Genomic DNA, 24,135 nt, shown 5'->3' with positions numbered 1-24,135 from the left:
GGGAAGCAATTTTTTTTAATAATTTAGATCTGAAATTTATAAGTGTATCTATAATGTAATCAGTCTTGTTACATATGCATAATCTTTCCCTTTAAAAGTCCCTTTCAATGTATCTGTTCGCCTATAATTAACATTTTAATTGTACATTTGTATTGCTTATTTTATGTTATTTTTGGCACATATATATTTTTTTTCTAGGTTACGTTGGGCACCCGTATAGGTTTTTGGTTTTTCTTGAGAAGCTATCTTACTAGCTTTCATTTCATGTTATACATTATAACTTAACTCAAATATATATATATATATATATATATATATATATATATACATACACATTCCCTTTCAATGTGTACTATTACCTATAATTGACTTGATATATATTATTATTATGTTTATTAATTGTTTTATTTTTATTTTTACTTTTACTCTGACTAATGATCATCCTTTACTAGGTTTGGCCTCATGGACCAGTTATGGTTATTATAGGGTTAAGTAGCTACCAGCTTATCCAATATGAAATTATATTTATTCTATATCTTACCTATTTTACTAATTGTACTTAAACTATACAAAAAATATATAATAAGACTGATGTAATGTTCTATCTAGATATGAATAGATGGCATTAATTAGTTCTTGTTTAGTTTACTTTACATAAGATATTAATTTTCTATATTTTATATACACACACACACACACACACACATATATATATATATATATATATATATATATATATATATATACAAGGTGCAGAGAAACTCTACAGACAAACTTGAACAGATGATAGAGGGTACCAAATGAAATATTTGTTGTCATGTAAACATAGGTTGTAAATGAGTCATTATAGCAGCAGAAGCTATTAAAGGGTTGCAAAAATCAGAACAACACAATCAGTAATTTAATGTCGTTTAATGCATACAAATTATTTGCTGTTGTACACAAAATAGAAAAAAACAAGTCATAAGAAGTGCTTGAACTGGTGACAGTGTTGTTCAATGCATAACTCACACTGACGCATCATTGAATGTTGTAAGCATTGGAAGTTCCTAGGATTGTCTTATATCTCTGCACTTGCTGCAACAATCTGTGCTATAAGTTCCTCCACTGTGTCGACTGGCATTTCATACACATGTATCCCCAAAAGAAAAAGTCCAAACAAGTGAGATCAGGCGACCTTGCTGGCCAGGCTACAGGTCCACCTCAACCAATCCACCTGCCTGTAAAGGTTGTATGTAAGTGTGCGTGTATACGTCTGTCAAAATGTGGTGGTGTGCCATTATGTTGGAACCACATTTGTGCTTGGACAATCAGATAAACATCCTCCAATAACTCTGGAAGTGTTTTTGCTCTAGAAAACACAAATAGAGTCGTCCGTCTAAAAGTGCAGGCAATGTGTATGGTCCAACTAAATTTTCCCACAATGCCAGCCCATACATTGACACTAAACCTGTGTTGGTAGCCATGTTCAACCATTGCATGGAGATTATTCTCTGCCCACACATGACTGTTGCAGCTGTTGAACAATCCCTCTTGGGTGAAACATGCCTCATCAGTATAAAACACATTATTGGCAAAATCAGGCTGCAAGTTGGTTTCCTGTAAAAACCAGTGGGAGAACTCAACACAATGGGTAAAGTCAATAGGTTCTAGTGCATGCACTTTCTGGCATCAGAAAGGATGTAGTCCTGCTTTGTGCACCACATCCCACACCAAATGATGTTGCACACCCAATTGGTGTGCAGTGGCTCTTGTGCTTAGGAGTACAGTCAGTCCTCGTATAGCACGATACTTGTGTTCCTAGAAACCCTCGTGCAATGCAAAATCGTGCAATATAAACAACAGGCTCTATGGGAAAAATAGGGTTAGGTGCCGACCACCCAAGATTGAACACACATTTGTAACCAAAACATTACCAAACACAATAAATAATTGTAATAAAATACTTACGTATTTTTTTGCGACTATTATATAATAAAATATTGCTAATGCTTTTGCTTCTATTGTAAGCAAACTTGTTTATTGTTTGATTATCTATCCAAACAGATGACAGCCGTTTTTTTGCATCTTAATCTAATGGATTTTAATTACACTTTCAGTTGTTCCTGCTATGAAAGTTGTTTTATTTTCTCTGCATTCTTTGTAATTCTCGGCGTTTCCTCATTTAGGTCTGTAGCATGTGCAATATCACATGGTCTTTCATTTCGCTCAAAGCTCACAATTTCATATTTTTTGTCTATCGACAGAGGTGGACTGGCCTTACCGGGGAAACCCGGGTGGGCCGGTGTGATTTTGGCCATAAACGCTACTATGAGGCCACTATAAATTTTCCCGGGTAAGAATTTTTGACCCAGTCCACCTCTGTTTATCGATATTGCTTTTCTTTTTTTTTTTTTTTTTTTCTGAATCTGCAGTGTCTTCACCAGGACACTTCCTTTTCACACCTTTTAAGTATTTTACTCATTTTTAGGGAATAAAGCACAATTACAAAACGAGGAGGCATGTTTGATACACATAAACAAAGCTGTGCGTGTGTAGCAACTAAATAAACAACACCGTAAAGGCAGAGATTAACACCTCACATTTTACTAAAGCACATTTCTAGGGGTTACTACCATAAAACAATAAAAACAATTTCCAGTTGCGTTTCTGCTAGTGGAATCTGTTAATAACTGGTAGTAAACTCGATCTAATTACATTTGCGATTATACCGATAGCTGGAATTGTGTTGGTTTTTACGTTATTATGGTGAAATGTGTTTCCCCTTCACTGATATAAAAAACATAAATACATTTTCAGAATCTTCTCTTCATTCCTATCGTGTTGCATTCGGTTGGGATGATCCTGCGTTCGACTGCCATTCTTGTAAACATAAAGGCGAATCGTGCATAAGCGAATTCGGTTCGTGTTATATAAGATATCGGTCCCCTATTTATAAATCGTGTATGATCGAATTCGTGTAGTGTAAACACGTGTTATACGAGGACTGACTGTATTAGCGAAGATCTGCAAAACCTGTTCCTCAAACCGGGGTGTCCTAGCAGTGCGCCGATGTCCAGTATCATGCATATTCACACCGAAAGAGCCACTGTCCCACAATCTTTGGTGTATCACAGCAAATGTTGAGTGGTGAGGCAACCTTCTGTCTGAGAAGTGTTCTTGATAAATCCTACAAGCCTCTCTTCCGTTTCCATTTGCTGTGCCGTACATTAAATGGATATCTGCCATTTCTGCAACAGTGAAACGTTCCATGTCTGTACCCATACTGATCATAAAATATATGTTTATGCTATTAGCAGCTTGTTTGTTTGTTTGTTTGTTATTTAGTTTTTAGGAGCATTAGCAACTAAGGCCATATTGCTCCGGGATATGCGGTGGTCATTCCCTGACCTTTCCGTATTTGGTGGTGACGGGTTCGAACCCCGGTCTAATCAAGAAGCGTGTGCTACGCACTGCTGCTCCTTCCCACCTGGCTACGGAGGCGCTCTATTAGCAGCAGATACACACCACTCAGAGGACCTCTCAATGCATGCGCACATTAATGTTTATGGTAGTCGTACATTCGAGCACTGCATTATGGATTGTTTTTTATATTTTGTGTACAACAGCAAATGATTTGTATGCATTAAATGACATTAAATTACTGAATGTGTTGTTCTGATTTTTACAACCCTTTAATAGCTTCTGTTGCTATAACCAACTCATTTACGACCTATGTTTACTTGACAAAAAATGTTTTGTTTGGTATCCTCTATCACTTGTTCAAGTTTGTCAGTAGAGTTTCTCTGCACTCTGTATATATATATATATATATATAAAATCAAAAATGAATAAATAAAATAAGTATACATTAGTGTCTTGAATAAAGCCATCTGGAGGTCAATCTACAAGTTTCTAGCTTAGATACAACACTTCATTTCAATTTATTGTAAAGTGCTTGGCTTCTCTTTTTATTTAGATCACTGAGGAATGGCTACTATTTTTGTAGCAATTGCAACGTCCTGTGTTTTGGGTCTGTCTTTTGTTAATTCTCTTGATTTCAAATCATTTGAAAGATTAGAGAATTCTAAACTGGATCACATATAGTAAGTCTTCAACTTACTATATGTCAGGTTTCAGTTGCACTGATCTGTAGATAAATGAGCACATATATATATTCTTTAAACAATTTAGGCACTTTGGCTTCTGTGGTCATTAGTACCATATATACATGGTTTATATATTATAATGTACATTATAATATGGTATTGCTATGTTATAATACATATTTATTTTACATTATTTATAATTTGTGTGTTTATGTTAAAGCACTTTCCACACAAAAAGTATATGATATTTAAGCATCACTGGGCTTACACAGAAACTGTTTTACACACAACAAATTAATCATGTAAGTAGGGGCTTACTATTCACTCACTAGATGTGTAGAGAAATAAAAATTCCTGTTATCTTGGTCATAGTCCCATATTGTTGAAACTGTATAGTGAGAATTCACAATAACAAGAAAACTGTCATTAATCCATGTCACAAAATTTTGGGGATTTCTGCATTCAGTATATTTTAAAGTTATCTGACATTTTAACTAACCTTTTTCCTTTATTTTTATTTTTCATTTCTTTTTTTAATATAGCCAAAGATTGTGGATGCTCTTCTTGGTGTGAATGTAGTCACACTTGCATGTGGATCATCTCATGCTATGATTATCACAGAAGATGCTGAAGTTTTTGCTTGGGGTCAAGGAAGCAGAGGTCAGAAATAGTAGTATTCTGTTTTACATTATTCTATAATGGATTAAAAAATGTAACTGTTTTGCTAAAGCAACTGGTTGTCTCTTATGGTTTAATTTTGAACTTCACTCTGTTAGATTATTAAACATTATGGCTAATTAGTCTAAATACCGGGTGATTCAAAAGTCTCCATACATAAGGAAAATGGTCACTTTTTTTTAACAAATTGTCATTTATTCACAAAACATGCCTGCATCTAAAAGATATTTCTGTTCTTGATTAGACCGGGGTTCGAGCCTGTCACCACCAAATATGGAGGATGCGGAAAGGTCAGGGAATGGCCACCACATATTCCCGGAGAAATATGGCCTTAGTTGCTAATGCTCCTAAAAACCAAACAACAAAAAAGATATTTCTTGGTTAAATGCCTCAGAGTATGAAGGAGTTTACTTATGCATGGGTGATGCACACACATCATTTCTACTCATTGTGAATACCTTCACAACAAGTTGCCACGGTATTGCACTACCTCATGTAAGTAACGCTTCAACCTATGGAAAAGACTTATTCTCAGTGGATACCACTACCCAGATGGCACCGTTTCAAGGTTTTTTGGCCCCTCTTCGGTGGATAGGTACCTGTTGTTACTATAGTGACAACCCAGTTATGAAGTATAACTCCACAGTATGAGAGATGCCTGATGGTGTGCATGGTTTAATCTAAAAGATCCTTCATACTCTTAGGCATTTAGCCAAGAAATATCTTTTAGATTAAACCACGCACACCATCAGGCATCTCTCATATTGTGGAGTTATACTTCATAACTGGGTTGTCACTATTGCAACAACAGAGTACCTATCCACCCACCAAAGAGGGGCCAAAAGAGCCTCTAAACGGTGCCGTCTGGTTGGTGGTATCCACCGAGAATAAGTAACAGTAGTCTTTTTCCATAGGTGAAACATTGCTAATTCAAGGTAGTGCAATACCATGGCAACTTGTTGTGAAGGTATTCACAATATGAGATATAATTAAAATGATGCATTAAAATTACCTTGGTAGTAGAAATTGTGTGTTCATCACCCATGCATAAGTAAACTCCTTCATGCTTCTAAATGGTTACCATTCCTTTGAAAACATGTACGGATGTCTCTCCCGCTCATGTTGAACTTGTATTAACACATCTGATGTTATGCATGTAATTGCACTGCTTTAGGTGATTCATGTTTTGTATCTTTTCCTGGTACACCAGGCCTTCAAGGGTCCCACAAGTGTAAATCAAGTGGGCTGAGGTCTCGGGACCTTGGAGGCCACACCACGGGACCACAGTGACCAATCCAGGAAGCTGGAAACTGCTGATCCAGCCATCAGTGCATGCAAGAAAGAAGAGCGTATAAAAATCATTCTCATGGCCAGATCAGGAAGCTGTCACTAGGTTGCAATGCTTTTTCATGATGCCGATGATACTCGATTGGCTGACGCTTATTTCTGCAGATAACCTTCTTGTGCTTTTTTTTGGGGCCTCTTTGCAAATGCTGCCAGCACCATTTCAGTTGTGTCTTCATTGGTGGATGTTTGTGGATGACCACTTCTTGGTTGGTCAGCAACACTTCCAGTCTTTCTGAACTTCTCAATAAGTTTGGCAATAGTGTCATGTGATGTGCTTGCCATGTGAAAAAAATGCCATGTGAAAGAGAAAAAAATAAACATTATTTCCTATGTGTAGAGACTTTTGAATCATCCTGTAGAAATAAGACTTCATTAGCATTAGTAGAGGCACATGATGCAAGAAAGCAAGCTTATACAGTATTAGCCAAAAAAAAAAAAAAAAAAAAAAAAAATTCTTATTTCACTGATCCATTCATTCCAAATGTTTGTCTAGTTCTGCCTTGAATTTATTTAAGCTATCAACTTCCGCAACAACAAATGGAAGTTTGTTCCAGCAATCAACTACCTGCTGGCTAAAGACAAACTTCTGCACATCTATTCTATAACTGGCTTGTCTCAGTTTGAATCTATGTCCCCTTCAGGTTTGTAATCTGAGCAAGGGGAAGAATCCCATCAGCATTGAATCTGCTCAATCCATTCAAGGTCTTATACATCTCAATCGGATCGCCCTACAAGAGTCTAGTCTCCAAAAGCTGTAATTTGCAGAACTTAAGCCTTTCTTCATAAGAGCATCCCTTTGTTCCCTTCAACAGTTTGTTGCCCTACTCTGTACTCTTTCAACCAGCTCTACACCCTACTTAAAATGAGGTCTCCAGACCTGTATACAGTACTCAAGGTGTGGTCTGACCATTGCTTTGTACAAGGGGATAATCACCTCCTTATCTCTGCTATAAAAATTCCTATATATCATTGACAAGATGCCTTGACTAGGTCTGGCTCATCTGTACTGCTCAGAAAACTTCATATCTGACTGCACATTTACCCTCCCCAGGTCTCTTTCATTCTCCACTACCCTGAGTGTAACACCCCACATAATTGGTACATTTTTCTGGGGGTTATTGCTAGTCATATGCAGTACTTTGCATTTGTCATTGTTAAATTCAGTTGCCACTTCTCAGCCCATCTATGCAACTTTTCCAGATCCTGTTGCAGCAGCATACTGTCATTACTGTTATTAACAACCCTGCCACCCTTTGTATCATTTGCAGAATTTGACATTAAGCTTGATATGCCTTCATCAGTATCATTGATAAATGTACAAAACAACAATGGGCCCAACACCAAACCCTGAGGGACACCACTAATAACATTAGTCCATTTAGAGCAGTATCCATTGATTACCACTCTGTCTTCTCCCACTCAATCATCCTTTTATCCATTGTAGCAACTTTCCCTTAATACCACACTGCTCCAATTTATACAGTAATCTTCCATGCGCAACAGTATCAAAAGCTTTCCTGAAATCCAAGTATATGATATGAAAATTATTTTTTGCATCCAGTTCCTTTGTGACCACATCATACTATCCAATCAGATTGGTCAGACAAGACTTTCCCTTGACAAACCCATGCCATGTATGAATTATTACTTGCTCTCTTGTCTAGATGATCCTGCAATGCTTATGCAGTGAGTGACCAACTGCAATGCTTGTGAGTGACCAACCCACAAATTCCAGTCAATATCTGGGAAATTAAAATCCCTCATTATAAGACACTTATTTACTGGCCCACTCTATTTCTCTGTATAATTGTTCACTGTACTCATCAGTCATTAGGCCTACAACAAACTCCTACCCTCAATTTTGCTTTCTCAGTGCTTATGTCACACCAAACTTACTGAACATTACACTGACCATCTATGTCAACTTGATGCACTTCCTTAAATTTTGTGTGTTTCTTAACTAATGGTATAACCCCTCCTCCCTTCCTATCCTGTTATCTTTTCTGTACACATTGTACTCTCCAAATTCCAATTCTGCATCCCTTATATTTCAGTGCCATCACGTCTCTGATATCGCAACCATATCTGCCTTCATCAAATTTATTTACTATATTCCTAGCATTGGTGTACATGCACCTGTTCTTTCTCTCAGTTACTCTAACATAGCCCAGGTATTTACTTGTTTCACGATCCCCAGCAGTTCCTGAAATTCCCAGCAACTGGCTTTTCAGGCTGCTGCTCATTCCAATAGAAGCAATGCAAGAATCATTTCCACCTCCGTCTGCGGCTACTATTATATTACAGTTATTATAGTTATAGTGCCCTGAGAGGGCACTATAACTGCCCTCTCAAGTTCTTAGTCTGAGCAAGAGGAAGAATTCCATCAGCATTCAGCTTGCTCAAGCCATTCAAGGCCTTATACACCTCAATCAGATCACCTCGTAGGTGCTGCAATTTGCAGAACTTAAGCCTTTCTTGGTAAGAGAACCCAGCAGCTCTTCTGGTGTTGGCATTGCAGTGGTAGCAACTTCATCATCCATCCTCACAAACTCTTCAAATTCTCCAACAAAATCCGTATGCTCCTTCAAATTCCTCCATTCCTCACTGTTGCTATCACATTCATCTGCTAGACCATGTTTTTCGATGATGTTCTCTCCTGAAGCAGTTGATTATTACACGATGTAATACTTTCCCAAGCAATAACAAGATTACGGATAGCATTCAAGACATTCCAATTTGGCTGCAAATTGTTCCATCCTTCTATGTTGCAGATCAAGTACCTTATCAGGCAGGCTCTTTATGCTCTCTTGAGGTTATAAATAATGCCTTGATCCAGTGGTTGCATTAAACTAGTGGTATTGGGGGTAAAAACAACAGCCATATATTTGTCAACTTAAGTGTCTCGGCAGAATGTGCTGTAACAACAGTCTAGAATCATCAAAATGTTCCTTTTTTCTGAAGCCATTCTTCTGTCCAATTTTGATAACTAAGACTGAAAAATTTTGACCATAAGCCAAGCACTTCCTCCATTCCTCTATTGGCTTCATAATTACAGGGAAGTTGGTTAACCGTTTAAAAACATCTTCGCTTGGAAAACTTACCAATCACAAGTGGGCGTCGTTTTGTTCTGCTATCTGAATTGCAGCATAACAGAACAGTGAGTCTTTTTTTTTACTTAATTTTCCACCATGACAAGGCTTTCCTCGAACAGCAAATGTTTTGTTTGGTAGCAGATTATAAAATAAACCTGTCTTGTCAAGATTAAAAATACCCTTTGCCTCATATTTTTCAAAGATGGACCGTACAGAACACAACCAGTCTGTAGCCTTTTCTTTGTCAAGTAATCCAGACTCACCGCAAACATTTCGCGAAACCAAGTTATTCCTGTCTATAAGTTTTTTTAAATAATTTGCCTTTTCTTGCATAATTGGACCTGATATTGGCAAATTAGATGCACGCATTTGTTGGTACCACTCAAAAAGTTTTGTTTCAAGCTCCTCGTCTTTTGCACCACAAATTCATTTCCTGTTTTTCATCGCTGCTCCAGTGTCATGCACTTCTTCAAGTCTTTTTTGGTTTTTCAGTATTGTAGATAAAGGGATGTTGTATTCCTTTGCAATGTCCGTTTTGCTTCTTTCCATCCTATCAGCCTCTTGTATATTTTTAGTTTAATTTCCAGGCTTAATTCTGTCCATCTACATTTTGTTGCCATAACACTGCTAGATAAGATTTAATGTAAACAAATTTTAAATTTATTTAAAGAAACAAGTTCCGAAAAAGGTATCAGCTCAGATAAAATGGCACAAAAAACAGATTTCTGTATATGATAGCAAAAGACTCTTTGAAGTGGGGTAACAATTGCAACTGACCTTATTCCTGTGGAGAGCGAGGGAGTGCATGTAAACAACTTAGAAAAATCTTTTATTCTTTTGTTAATTTAACAACTCGTCCTTCAGAAAGATGTTTTTCAGAGTGCACTTGATGTTGTAGCTACCTTAAACTGCTTTTGTTTACACAAAACTAATTTCTAACAAGTCAGTGCCATCCTTCGTAAAGCAGGGAGCCAGGTGGCCAGGGGCAATAATCGGATCACTCTGCCAAGATTTGTATTATACATACAAAATGATAATATTTATTTCTCACTGGGTGAAAAAGAACTTTGTAATACATATTAACCGAATTTTGTAATAAACAAATATATTTACATATAAAAGCCTATCCTTTTGCAGGGGAATGGTGTGTGCTTCATATAAACTGAGTTTGTATTAATAAGATTTTACTGCAGTATCAAAGACTTACTGAAATCTAAGTATATGATGTCATAATTATTCTGAAATCTAAGTATATGATGTCATAATTATTCTGAAATCTAAGTATATGATGTCATAAGTGAGAGTAATGTTTTAAGATTATAATGGACATCATGACTAGATCTAGTGTTCTTCACATTGAGGGTATAGCTCTCCAGTTTTTGCAGGTCAGCCTCAAGATAGTTCACCAGACCAAATATATTGTAACTTTCTATAACCTCCTATATAACTTTCTATATAGGAGGCATCCAGATCATATGATGTGTAATATTGCTGCCAGCTAGTGAATGGAGGAAATCTGAGGTGTGTGTGTGTGTGTATGTGTGTGTGTGGCATTTTCAAGACCACATTATGCCTAGGAGCTGAGCATTCTTTATTATGCATATAAAAGTTCAAGAATTTCATTCAAAAATTTCATTAATTCATACAACTCCCACTTTTACTTTATCTACTGAATGTGTATCATGAATAGTCAAACTAATAGAATAAACTTATCTGCAAAAAAATCTAAACCTTACAAAAACTTCCTCATTTATTTCACAAATATACACGTCTTACTTCCAATCTCAGTTATGTCCATTTCCATATCCATTTGGATATTAAAAACACCAGTTGGCTTCATTTTTCTAGTTTTAGATCTAGGTGGGCAAGATGCCAAAGCTTTTGCAATTTATAATTATCTCACTCAGTTCATTCATTTACCTACTAGAATATCAGACATTCTTAACCACACAAAACACCCTTGATATTTTTCTCACCAACAACCTTTCAAAAAAATGGCCAATCTTAGCTTTCCTCCAGGCATCTCAGACCAAAACTTGGTAATGGTCTCTTATCCAATAGAGCTTCCCTCTCTCTCCTGGCCATTCTGAGCTTCATGTCATTTGGCGTTACAAGAATGTGAAATAGGATGATCAGGGAGATTTCTGTTCTTTTTCTTGGTTGGATTACTGGTTCAAATCTTCTGATCCCAATGTTTGCTGAGATTGTGTCAGTGAAATTATTCTTCTTGGCATGAAATCCTTTATTCTACATTACATCTAAATGTGCTAAGGCTATTCAAGATAAGAATGTTGCATATCATAATTGGCTTGCATTGAAATCTAAACTTCATTTTTTGCCTACACTGAACTCAAAACAACTCTAAACCATTATTTTGTAGTAGAAAATTTGCTTCTTGTCAGATGGTAGTAGGGCATTCTGGTCTCTTGCCAAAACCGCTATTGGCCACAACCGCTATCCATCTATACTCCACCTCTGTTAAAACTTCATGGTTCTACTGCATTCTCAGCTAAAGATTAAGCTGACTTACTAGCATTATACCCTTCTTCTCACTCTTTCATTGATGATCTTGATAAAAACTCCACCTATCATATCTAGCATGCTTCATTCAATACCCATGGTATTGAATGAAGCTGGTAGATGGTAGATGGATGTCTGCCTTCTAACTTCTCCACAAATTCCAGTTGAAGGCTGTTACAATTCTGAACAGTCTCGATGTGAAGAAAGCTCCAGTTCCTGATGGTACATCTCCATTTGTTCTCAGAGACCCATGCTCCTGTTTTGTGCTGTATTTTTACAATTTCTTATTTCACTAATGTCTTTTCTTCTTTGAAATTAGCTTATTCCAGACAGTCCCTAAAAATGATGGCAAATCTCTCCCATCCAGTTATCACCCCATTGCACTTACTTCTACTCTTTTGAAAGTAATGGAGAAATCCATCAATTGCTAACTCTTAAACTCTCTTGAAACCTTCCATCTGTTCCTTGTTTGCCAATATGAATTGCATCAGTGTCAATCCACTGGAGATATATTCATTTATGTTACTTATCTGTGAACAAATTCATTGGAATAGTTTGGTGAAACTGCAGCAATTAACCTTGAAATTTCTAAAGCTTTTGATTATGTTTGGTGTAAAGATCTAAACAAATCTTATGGACTGCTGACTAAGTTTTGCAATTGTGTGCCCAATTTTCTCCCCGATTGCTCACTGCAAATGATGGTAGACAGCTGTCTGCCTTCTAACTTCTCCACAAATGCTGGTGTTCCACAAAGTTTAGTTCTTTCTTCCACTCTTTTCCTCTTATATATTAATGAGATTCTTTCTGGAAATCCTATCCAAGGTTTTACTGATGATAGCACACTACATTCCACCTTCCAGTTCTAGAAACTTTGTCCTGCACAAACAGCTCAAGATTTTTAAAACTTCAACTTCTCGATTATCCCCCACCATGTTCTTAAACAGCAATCTTCAGATAATCCTTTAGTTAGGCAAAGGAAACTTTGTTAATTTAATCCCTCTAAAACTCGGTCCTATCTTATTTCTCACAGAAAAGATTCTTCTGCTCCTTTGGCGACACTGAGATTTCTAAACAAGATCATAATACTCTCTGTGATATTGTGATCTTGTCTAGAATGGTCTAGGCAGACCTTGATCTGAGAATTAACCTAACCTTGACATAAGCACATCACAAATATTACTTCTTCTGCATCCAAAAAAAACTTTTCTTTTTCATTCTTGGTGTTACTTTTCTTCTAAACAACTGCTTACTCTGTACAAATCTCCAATCCCCCCACCAAGGAATATTGTTCCCACATCTAGGGTGGTGCTCCCAAAACCTTTCTAAAGTTTCTAGACTCCATTCAAAAGATGGCAGTCAGGTTAATTAATGACTTGTGTCCGACAAATCCTCTCCACTTCTGTTTCAAAGACATTCAGTTTTTGTTGCTGGAAAGCAACAAAAATTGAATGTCTTTGTGGCATCCATTTGCTATCCAATGCCAAACTCCCAGAACCAAATTTTGCTGCTCCTCATTTGTTTCTTCTGTTTCTGTTTTCTGGAAGAGCCTTTCTTCACATGTACTTCCTGAAAATTACAATCTACAAAAATTTAAGTGTTACATCAACAGTTATCTTTTGTCTTCTCAATTTACAACCCATACAAAGTATAGTAATAGTAAATAGAGGCATGTGATGCAAGAAAGCAAGCCAAAAAAAAAAAAATTTACGAACCATTCCCTCTAAATGTTTGTCCAGTTCCTCCTTGAATTTATTTAAGCTATCAACTTCCACAATGACAGATAGAAGTTTGTTCCAGCAATTAACAACTCACTGGCTAAAGGCAAATTTCCGCACATCTATTCTACAACTGTCTTTCCTCAATTTGAATTGATGCTCCCTCAGGTTCGTAATCTGAGCACGTGGAAGAATCCCATCAGAATTAAGCGTGCTCAACCCGTTCAAGGCCTTATACACCTCAGATCACCTAGTCTCCAGTTGCTGCAATTTGCAGAATTTAAACCTCTCTTGGTAAGAGGATCCCTTCACTTTCCTCATCAATCTTGTCACCCTTCTCTGTACATGCTCAAGCAAATATACATCCTTCCTAAAATGAGACCTCCTGTATGCAGTACTCAAGGCGTGGCCTGACCATTGCCTTATACAAAGGATTAAACACCTTTTCCCTGCTAGCAAAATTCCTGTATATCATTGAAAAAACCCCATGACCTGCTCTTGAAGCCTGTCTGCATTTCTCAGAAAACTTCATATCTGACAGCACAATCACTCCCAGGTTTTTTTTCATTTTCTACCACCCTAAGTGTAGTACCTCACAGTTAGTATGTTCCTCTGGGGTTGCTTCTACCCATATGCAGTACTTTGCATTTGTCAATGTTAAACTTCAGTTGACACTTCTCAGCCCATCTGCCCAAATTATCTAGATCCTCTTTCAGTAGCACACTGCCATTAACAACCCTGTCAACCTTTTTATCACCTGTAAACTTCGACACTAAGTCCGATATATACCTTCATCAATATCATTGATAAATATACAAAACAACAGTGGTCCCAACACCAAACCCTGTGGAACTCCACTAATAACATTAGTTATCTGTGGCTCAATTATCCGTAGGATCGGATTAACCCCAGTCCTCTATATGTATGTAGTTTTATTTTTAACAAACATTTAAAGAATATAATTTATCTGTGTGAGTGGATTCATAAAGTACATACAGGAAATCAGTCATGTCTCTCGTTTTGCCACCTGGTAAATCACGTCAGATGTTTTAACACCCACAGATGCAAAGTCAAGTGTCTTGAAACACCTGCTGCATTTCTAATGCCAAATAACATACAAATGTAACCTATTCACATTTGTATACTAACATCGCGGAAAGCTTGTTCCTGTGCTTGCTGTGTGTTGTACATAATATTTATCTCTCATTTTCTCCCCTAAAAATGTCAGGTAAAACAAAAACAAGTTGTTTTAACAGTGGAAAAGAAACTGGAAATTATTAAAAGACCTTAAAAAAGGTGAAAGTGTTTCAAAACTTGCAGACGAATTTGGAATTGGCCAGCAAACTGTACGGAACATCATTAAAGACCAGCCCAATATAGATAAATTTGTTTCTAAATGTGACACATTTGCTTGTGCTTCACAAAGAAAATTGCTCAAAAAATTTCTTCTATTGTCTAGAACAATAGAAGCAGGGATGGACCTGCACACGGATGAGTTGCCATCTAAACTGTACATTATTCCAACACCCACACCGACGCAATAGCAATTTGTATTACAGTAGCATTTTGCCTCACTATTTGTTCTGTTTCTTTGCCACTTGGAACAACATACCCCAGGCAGACCAGGATGATTTCATTAAGAAATTAACTCCCCTTTTCCTACTACATTTTAATGGACATAATTCACCATGAGGTAGTGCAAATATCAATAGAAAGGGTCAAATTATTAGCATTAGCATTAGTAGAGGCATTTGATGCAAGAAAGCAAGCTTATGCAGCATCAGCCAAAAAAATTAAAGTAAAATAAATAAATAAAAAATAACCACTTCCACTTCACCCCTCTGTTCGTTCGAAATACCTGTCCAGCCGAGCCTTAAACTTATTTAGGCTATCAACATCCACGACAAGGGATGGAAGTCTGTTCCACCTACCAACCACCTGCTGGCTAAAGGCAAATTTCTGCACATCTATCCTACATCTGTCTTTCCTCAATTTGAAATTATGCCCTCTCAGGTGATTATTCTGAGCAAGAGGAAGAATCCCATCAGCATTGAGCATGCTCAAACCATTCAAAGCTTTGTACACCTCTATCATATCACCTCGCTGCTGCCTAGTCTCCAGACACTGTAATTCGCAAAACTTAAGCCTTTCTTCGTAAGAGCACCCCTTTGTTCCGTTCACTAATCTTGTTGCCCTTCTCTGTACTCGTTCCAGCAGCTCTACATCCTTCTTGAAATGAGGCGTCCAGACCTGTATACAGTACTCTAGATGCAGTCTGACCATTGCCTTATACAAGGGAATAATCACCTCCTTATCCCTGCTAGAAAAATTCCTATATATCATTGACAGTACACCATGAGCTACTCTTGCAGCCCGTCTGCACTGCTCAGAGAACTTCATATCTGCCTGCACAACCACCCCCAGGTCCCTTTCATTCTCTACCACTGTCAGCGGCGCCTCCGTAGCCAGGTGGGAAGGAGCAGCAGTGCGTAGCACACGCTTCTTGATTAGACCGGGGTTCGAGCCCGTCACCACCAAATACGGAGGATGCGGAAAGGTCAGGGAATGACCACCGCACCGGAGCAATATGGCCTTAGTTGCTAATGCTCCTAAAAACCAAACAACAACAACAACCACTGTCAGTGTAGTACCACAGTACTATTGAGTGTACACTTGAAAGAAATTACCTTGCCCTTCTAAATGTGGCTCTAATATTAACCTTCTTCCATGTGCCTACCCATATTGATCTCTCTGTATGTGCCCTTTCTCACCTCCCCATGTTTATATGATCAGTTGAAGAAAAACTTTATGGTAGTGATCACTTGCTTGTAATCAACCCCAGGGACTCACATCTGGTGAGTATGGGCTTGGCACACCCAGGGTCCTGAGCTGGATATCATCATTCTTCTCTTTCTTGGTGATTCCCTTCTACTTTTGACTCTCTCTTTCTCAGGGTAACTTGGGATTTTTTTTTTTTTTTTTTTTTTTAGCTGGTGCAGCATAAGCCTCAGGCTTCCTTGCACCCTATAGCTAATAATAATAATAATAATATCCACCATTTGCATTGGGAAATCATGTCAGCCATCAAGGATATCACTGCAGTGGAAGATTTAATTGGAGTGCCTTCAAATATCTGGCAACCTTTAATACCACCACTGTCAGAGAGGAGCCAATTGATGAGGCAGTAAAATACATCACAGAAAATATTGTAAGCAGCAGCAATTGCAATTCCAAAAACATCTGCTAATTTTCCACTATTTCCAAATCCATGGTGAAATGGTGAACACAGCACAAATAAAAACAAGGTGTGCCGGATATTTTAGCAATATTTCACCACAAATAATCTCATGGCCTTTAAACATGAACATTCTTGGACTTGGATGTCAGAGCAAAAGTGAACATTGGACCCACTTCACTTCTGGGATCGGGTCGATTAACTCCAAGATTGTCTAATAAAGTCTGTTGAAATAGAGAAACGTTCACTCAAATATCTGCTAAAATATAATCAGCCTTTCACAGAACAAGAATTTTAAATAGCACTGTCCATGTCACAGGCAAGTGCTTTTGGACCAGACAGCATCAATTATGAGATGATTAAACATATCTCATCAAAATTTATAGATTGCCTACTCTGTCTCTCTATAACAGACTATCTCATCAGAGCATTTTCTGGACTGCTCTATAAGATTGTGCAAGGCAGTTGTGCTTTCTTTTCCCCAAGTATTAACAATCCTATTGCTCTGGCCAGTTGCTTTTGCAAGATCCCAGAAATAATGGTTAATGCTTGTTTCACATGCATTTAGAAGCAAATGGTATCCTATCCCAGGACATTATGATCTGAACTTGGCCTCTGGAGGAATGGGCCAACACACAACCATTTAAATTTACTGGAACACACACACACACACAGCCAACAATCCTAGAGGACCAATTTATAAAATAGGTTGTAAATGTGGAGGTACTACATAGGAAAATCTTATGGACACCCCAGTTCCAGACTAAAAACATAAAAAAAGACATCCATTATGGAAGAATAAACAAATTATACACTGCCTTCCATGCATTCCAGTGCAGAGATATTTGGTAATTTAGCAACCCTACAGTCCTTTCAACCAATCAATAGAAAAAAAAGTTAAAGAATCATTCTTTATAAAAATGTTCTGGGCCAACTCTATAAACAAAAAACAAGGTATAGAATTCAATTAACAATATTTCAACATCCTCAAAGAAGACAGCCAACCCTTCTCTTCCCCACCACCCTGCCTGGCAACCCAAAGGTCGCGGGTTCGATTCCCGCCTCGGGCTTGGATCAAAGTACTACAAAAACCTTGGGAGGTGCATTATGGCCACAGAAGCCTATGCGCCAACAACTACCAAAAATTTAAAAAATTTATTTATCCCCACCACCACAACCATAACTGAGGAAGTTTTTGGGAGCAAGGCTTAGCTAATCATTCTGAAAAATCAACCGTGAGTCACATTTAAGCTACAAAAAAAAAAAAAAAAAAGCACTGAACTCCAGATTAACTGACCTGGCAATCTGCTATTAGCTAGTCACCATCCAGATCCAGGCTCAATATAGGTATAAAATAATCTGTTAACAGCTTCTCTTGACTGATTGAAGAAAGAATGAAGGAGACAGCCATTTAGCAAGGAGAGGCTGTTAACAGGTAAGCCAGCTTTTACCTTTATCTGTATAAAATTTAAAAATTATAAATAATTGGATGTCTGTAATAACACAATAATTAATTGTAAAAATCTGAGTTTTTTTTTTCACCTTTAGTAGAGCCAAGTATGGTCTGATGATGGGTTCCAGCAATGTTCCAATATTGTTACCTACTTGTATAGTACATTTAGCCAATAAGGCTAAATCAACTAACTTTTAAAAACTCATGTGGTTATACAGAGAGAAAAAATTTCTTCAATTGTTTATATTATATTTTATAGAGAGAGAGAGATTCTTCAATTGTTTATATTATATTTTATAGAGAGAGAGAACTAATGTGACCACTCCATTACAGAAGAATTGACCTGCTACAGCAGGCTCCTCTGAAACCATATCATTATTTTTTAAGGTTTGAAGGCAATCTGCTGTTGCCATAGGTGTAAACCATATAATATCCATTTTCAGCAGAAACAAGCAATTTCATTAATAAAAACAGAAAATGATCTTGTAGCATCCACTTGGTAAATTTTCATAATAACCAGCGAATTATATTTCCATATTAAAACAATAAAAAATAAAATGATCTTTTTAAAGATTAAAGTGATATTCTGATATAATATTTCATTTTTATTCATTTTCTACACTCACACACATATATTTATATTTTAGGTAGACTAGGACTTGGAAAAGCAGAATCCCATGCTGTTCCACAGAGAGTTCCTGTTCTTCCTGAACAGAGACCTAAAAAAGTTTTCTGTGGTCATGACTGTTCATATCTGATCACCACCACTGGAAAACTAATGGCATGTGGAAGTAATCGGTAAATACGTAAGCAATTTTTTAATACATTAATTTTGAACATTCTGTTCACATGCATGTTCTCTGCAGGGTTCAGTATTACTCATGTAATCATTTATCTTGAAAAACAGAATGAATTCCAAAAATAAGGTAACCAATTATTAGTGTGTTTTGTTTCTTTTATGCACTTGAACCAAGCTTTCCCCTTCATATAACTGTTTGTATTGGTAATTATATTCATTCATTCATTCAGTATCTGATATTAAAGGCAAATATCCTAAAAGAATTAGATCACAGTCATGTTGATATGTGAAATAGGATGATCAAGACAAAGTTATTAAAAGACTGAAGAAATTCTGAGTTGTAGTTACTGCATATCAGATATTAAAAATAGTCAAGTTCAGCAACTTCTAGAACATCAAATGTCAAATAGGAAAATACTCACACGGATGACCTCAAAGAATCAGTATATAAAGTGCTGTGAGAGGCGTAAAAAGAGAAAAATAATCAATTATGTAAATTGCTATATAAGATGTAAGAAGAGAAATAAGCCAAGACTGCAAATTGCTTGACTGGGCTAAGCAAACAATTGAGCTCTTAAAGAGCAAAAAAAAGTAAGCTAGTAGTTCCTTAGATTTTGTGTTTCTTAACTAACAGCATAACTCCCTCCCTCTTTTCTATCCTATCTATCCTTTCTGTACACATTGTGCTCCCCAAATTCCAATTCTTCATTTCTTATAACTGCGTGACACTACGTCTTTTATATCCCAACAGTATTCATCTTTGAAGTCTTAACCAGCACTTCAAAATCATCAAATTTATTTACTATACTCCTAGCATTGGTGTATACGCAATTATACTTGCACCTGTTCTTACTCTTTTGTTACTCCAACACAGCCCATGTATTTACTTGTTCCATGATGGCTCCCAGCAGTCCTTGAAATCCGCAGCACCTTGCTTTCAAGGCTGCTGCTCATTCCAATAGAAGCAGTGCAAGAATCACTTTCACCACTGCCTTCAGCTACTGTTGATGAAGATACAAAGGGTACTAGGAAAGTTTTGCAATATGACGCAACAATGAATCACAGGAAGCTGCTTGTTGCTGCATGTTGAGACATGTTCATACGTGCATAGTAGCCGCCGCGCCAAGTCGATGGGCTCAGTTATTCATTAGTAGTGAGAGTGTAAAGTGCTTGCGATGGCATCGTGGTCACGAAATGAGATAAGGACAGTTTTGCGGTATAATTTTGTGCGTGGTTTAACCATAGACCAGTGCTTAGAAGAAATGACTCTTGCACTAGATGATGACTGTCCACATCGTACAACGATATTCAGGTGGTATAGAGAATTCCAAAGGGGAAATTTCACTCTGGAGGATTCTGAGAGGCCGGGAAGGCCACGAACGTCAGTTACGGAGGAAAACGTTACTGCTGTGAGGAAAATGCTTGACGAAAACAGGCGAGTGACCTACCAACAGATAGAGGATACTTTGGGCCTAAATGCACCAGCAATTCGTTCGATTCTGCAAGATCATTTGCACGTGAAGAAACTTTGTTCTCTCTGGGTGCCGCATCAACTGACTGAAGAGCAGATGACACGACGTGTGACTTGGTGCCGGGAGATGTTAAAAAAGTTTGATAAGGGACAATCTCGGTATGTGAACAACATCGTGACAGGTGACGAGACTTGGCTGTACTATTACGATCTGCCGACCAAGGCTCAAAACAAAGTTTGGGTCTTTGATGATGACGACACACCCGTAATTGTCAGAAAATCCCGATCTGTAAAGAAGAAAATGATAGCTGTATTTTTCAAATCGAGTGGAATTGTGGAACGTGTCGTTTTGGACACGCAGAAGACAGTCACAGCTAAGTGGTATACTGAACAATGCCTGCCTAAAGTCATTGGATCTATGAAGAACCTGCGGCCAAAGTCAAGAATGGACACCTGGTACCTCCATCACGATAATGCTGCAGCTCACCGCACCAAAGCCTGCACCGAATATTTGACCACGACAGGACTGAAACTTCTCAAGCACCCTCCCTACAGTCCAGACCTTGCTCCCTGCGACTTTGCACTGTTCCCGCATGTGAAAATGAAGCTAAAAGGGAGACGGTTTTCCAGTGATGAGGACCTTCTACGGGCTTGGGACAACGAGTGTGCTATACTCCCTAGTGAAACTTGGCAGAACTGGTTTAAAGATTGGTTTCGGAGGATGGAGAGGTGTATTGAATGTAGAGGAAATTACTTTGAAAAAATTAAATAAACAAAGCTGTATTGCAAAACTTTCCTAGTACCCTTTGTATATCAGGCTTAATGTCTAAACTTTCAAATGATTCAAAGGTTTGCAGGGTGGTTAATGACAGTCATCAAGGTGAGCGACTGCAACAAGATCTAGGAAAACTGTCAAACTGAGAATGGCAACTAATGTGTAGCATTGACAAATGTAAGGTACTTTCATGGGTAGCAGTAACCTGAGAGTTAACACTTATCATCTGAGTGGTACTACACTCGGTAGTGGAGAATGAATTAATTTTAAGGTAGTGGAGAATGAAAAACACCTGGGGGTAATTGTGCAGGCAGATATGAAGTTCTCTGAGCAGTGCAGACAGGCTGCAAGAGTAGCTCATGGTGTCTTATCAATGATATACAGGAATTTTTCTAGCAGGGATAGGGAAGTGATTATTCCCTTGTATAAGGCAATGGTCAGGCCACACCTTGAGTACTGTATACGGGTCTGGAGGCCTCATTTCAAGAAGGATAGAGCTGCTGGAAACGAGTACAGAGAAGGGCAACAAGGTTAGTGAACGGAACGAAGGGTTGCTCTTACGAAGAAAGGCTTAAGTTTTGCAAATTACAGTGTCTGGAGACTAGGCACTGGCGAGGTGATCTGATAGAGGTGTATAAAGCCTTGAATGGTTTGAGCATGCTCAATGCTGATGGGATACTGCCTCTTGCTCAGAATAACACCTGAGAGGCATAAATTCAAATTGAGGAAAGACAGATGTAGGATAGATGTGCGAAAATTTGCCTTTAGCCAGCAGGTAGTTGGTTGGTGGAACAGACTTCCATCCCTTGTTGTGGAAGTTGATAGCCTAAATAAATTTAAGGCTAAGCTGGACAGGTATTTTGAACGAACGGAGGGGTGAAGTGGAAGGGTTTTTTTTTTTTTTTTTTTTGGCTGATGCTGCATAAGCTTGCTTTCTTGCATCATATGCCTCTACTAATGCTAATGCTAATGATTACTGCTTTGTATAAGGCCATGGTTAGGCAGCATCTTGAGTACTGTATACATGTCTGGAGGCCTCACTTTAGGCAGGATGTAGATCTGCTGGAATGTTGGTAGAGAAAGTCAACCAGACCGGAGAAGAGAACAAAAGGGCACTCTTACCTAGAAGGGCTTCAGTTCTGCAAATTGCAGTGTCTTGAGACTAGGAACCTGCAGAGAAATCTGTTGAGGTGTTTGAATGGATTGAGTAAGTTGAATGTTCATGGTATTCCTCCACTTGCTGAGACTCCACTTGCATGAGAGGGTATAAATTCAAGTTGAGGAAGGATGGTTACAGGACAGATGTGCAGAAGTTTGCCTTCCACCAGCAAGTGGTTGATCGTTGGAACAGGCTTCCATGTGTTGTTGTGGAAGTGGATGGGTTGAATAAATTCAAGGAAGAACTAGACAAATTCTTGTGGGGTACGGATGGGTGAACTGTGCAGGGTTTTTTTTTTTTTTTTGCTGATGCTATGTAAGCTTACTTTCTTGCATCATTTGCCATTACTACTACTACTACTATTATTGCAATTGGCTTCTGTAAAAATATACAGCTTCAATTTCAACTAATGTGAAGATGGAAACAATTTGTAAATCAGAATGTCTTATAATAGACATTCTGATTTACTGGCCCATTTGTTTTTTTTTTTTTTTTTTTTTTTTTTTTATGTGAACCCCAAACACTAGAGGTATTAGAACCTATAGTACTTAGTACCGTGCTTCTGTTGGAGGTTGAGAAGACGAAAGAAGATATTTGTTGACACTGGGCTTGAACTTCTGTAGATTGTAATTTTCAGGAAATACGTATGAAGGAAGGTTTTTCCAGAAAATGGCAGTTGAATGAATAAATGAGGAAGATGAAAAGTTGGTTCTGTGGGTTTGAAGTTGGACAGTAAATGGATGTTGGCTGGTTGCGGCACGTGTTCAGACTGTTTTGAAAGAGAGAGCGGGAATTATAGAAGCCAATTCAGAAGAACAGTGCCCATGGAAGTATCTGTAGAAGAGGCATGCAGCAGAAACAGTACGTCTATGAGAAAGCGAGTGGAGAGACTCTGTTAGAGATGAATCATTAATTAACCTAACTGCCCTCTTCTGCATGGAATCAAGAAGCCAGAGAGAGGTTTAGGGGGCACCACCCCAGATGTGGGAACAATATTCCATGGAAGGGCAGATTTGCGATTTATACAGAGTGAGCAGCTGTTTGGAAGAAAAGTAACGCCGAGAGCGAAAGAGAAAACCAAGTTTTTTAGATGTAGAGGAAGCAATATTTGTAATGTGCTTGTGCCAAGAGAGATTAGAAGTCAGGGTAATCCCCAAAAGAGATATATCGTTTTGCCTAGAGATCGGAGTGTCACTAAAGATAAGCATAGGAGCAGAAGAATCCTTTTTGCGAGATATAAGACAAGACTGAGTTTTAGAAGGGTTGAAATCAACAAAGTTGTCTTTGCCCCACTGGAGAATTACCCGAAGATCGGCATTTAAGGAATTGGTAGCAGATTTTCGAGAAGTTGAAGCTGATTGATCAGGACAAGGTTTCTCAAAATGGAAAGTGGAATGCAATGTGCTATCATCGGCAAAACTATGGATAGGATTTCCAGTCAATGGAAGAAGGTCATTAATATACAAGAGGAAAAGAGTGGGGGAAAGAACTGAACCTTGGGGGACACTGGCATTAGTGGAGAAGTTAGAAGACAGAGAGCCATCTACCATCACCCTCAGTGAGCGATCAGAGAGAAAACTGGATAACCAATTACTAAAAACAGTTGGCAAACCATAAGATGGAAGCTCGTTTAGAAGACCTTTATGCCAAACACGATCAAAAGCCTTTGAGATGTCAAGAGCAACTACTTGTGTTTCACCGAACCAGAAGTCAAGAGCAACTACTTGTGTTTCATTGAATTAGTCCATAAATGGGTAACGTAAGCCAGAATATCACCAGTGGATCGACAGTGACGGAATCCAT

At 38.0% G+C, this 24,135-nt stretch overlaps 1 protein-coding gene across 2 annotated transcripts in view; it reads left to right on the top strand.

The window, feature by feature from the left end:
* Positions 1-24,135, top strand: part of LOC150079036 (serine/threonine-protein kinase Nek8-like) — a 266,092-nt gene that overhangs the window by 183,653 nt on the left and 58,304 nt on the right. For both annotated transcript variants that reach the window (XM_090384054.1, XM_090384055.1), the window contains exons 12-13: positions 4,631-4,748; positions 18,776-18,926. In XM_090384054.1, coding sequence (XP_090240180.1) covers positions 4,631-4,748; positions 18,776-18,926 — 269 coding nt within the window. The remainder of the gene's footprint in view (positions 1-4,630; positions 4,749-18,775; positions 18,927-24,135) is intronic.

The sequence above is a fragment of the Mastigoproctus giganteus genome, chromosome 10, assembly GCF_048544385.1.
Source record: "Mastigoproctus giganteus isolate SK-2022 chromosome 10, ASM4854438v1, whole genome shotgun sequence".
NCBI lineage: Eukaryota > Metazoa > Arthropoda > Arachnida > Uropygi > Thelyphonidae > Mastigoproctus > Mastigoproctus giganteus.
The sequence above is the reverse complement of the archived record's forward strand: the minus strand, read 5'-3'. Positions and strand labels throughout refer to the sequence as shown.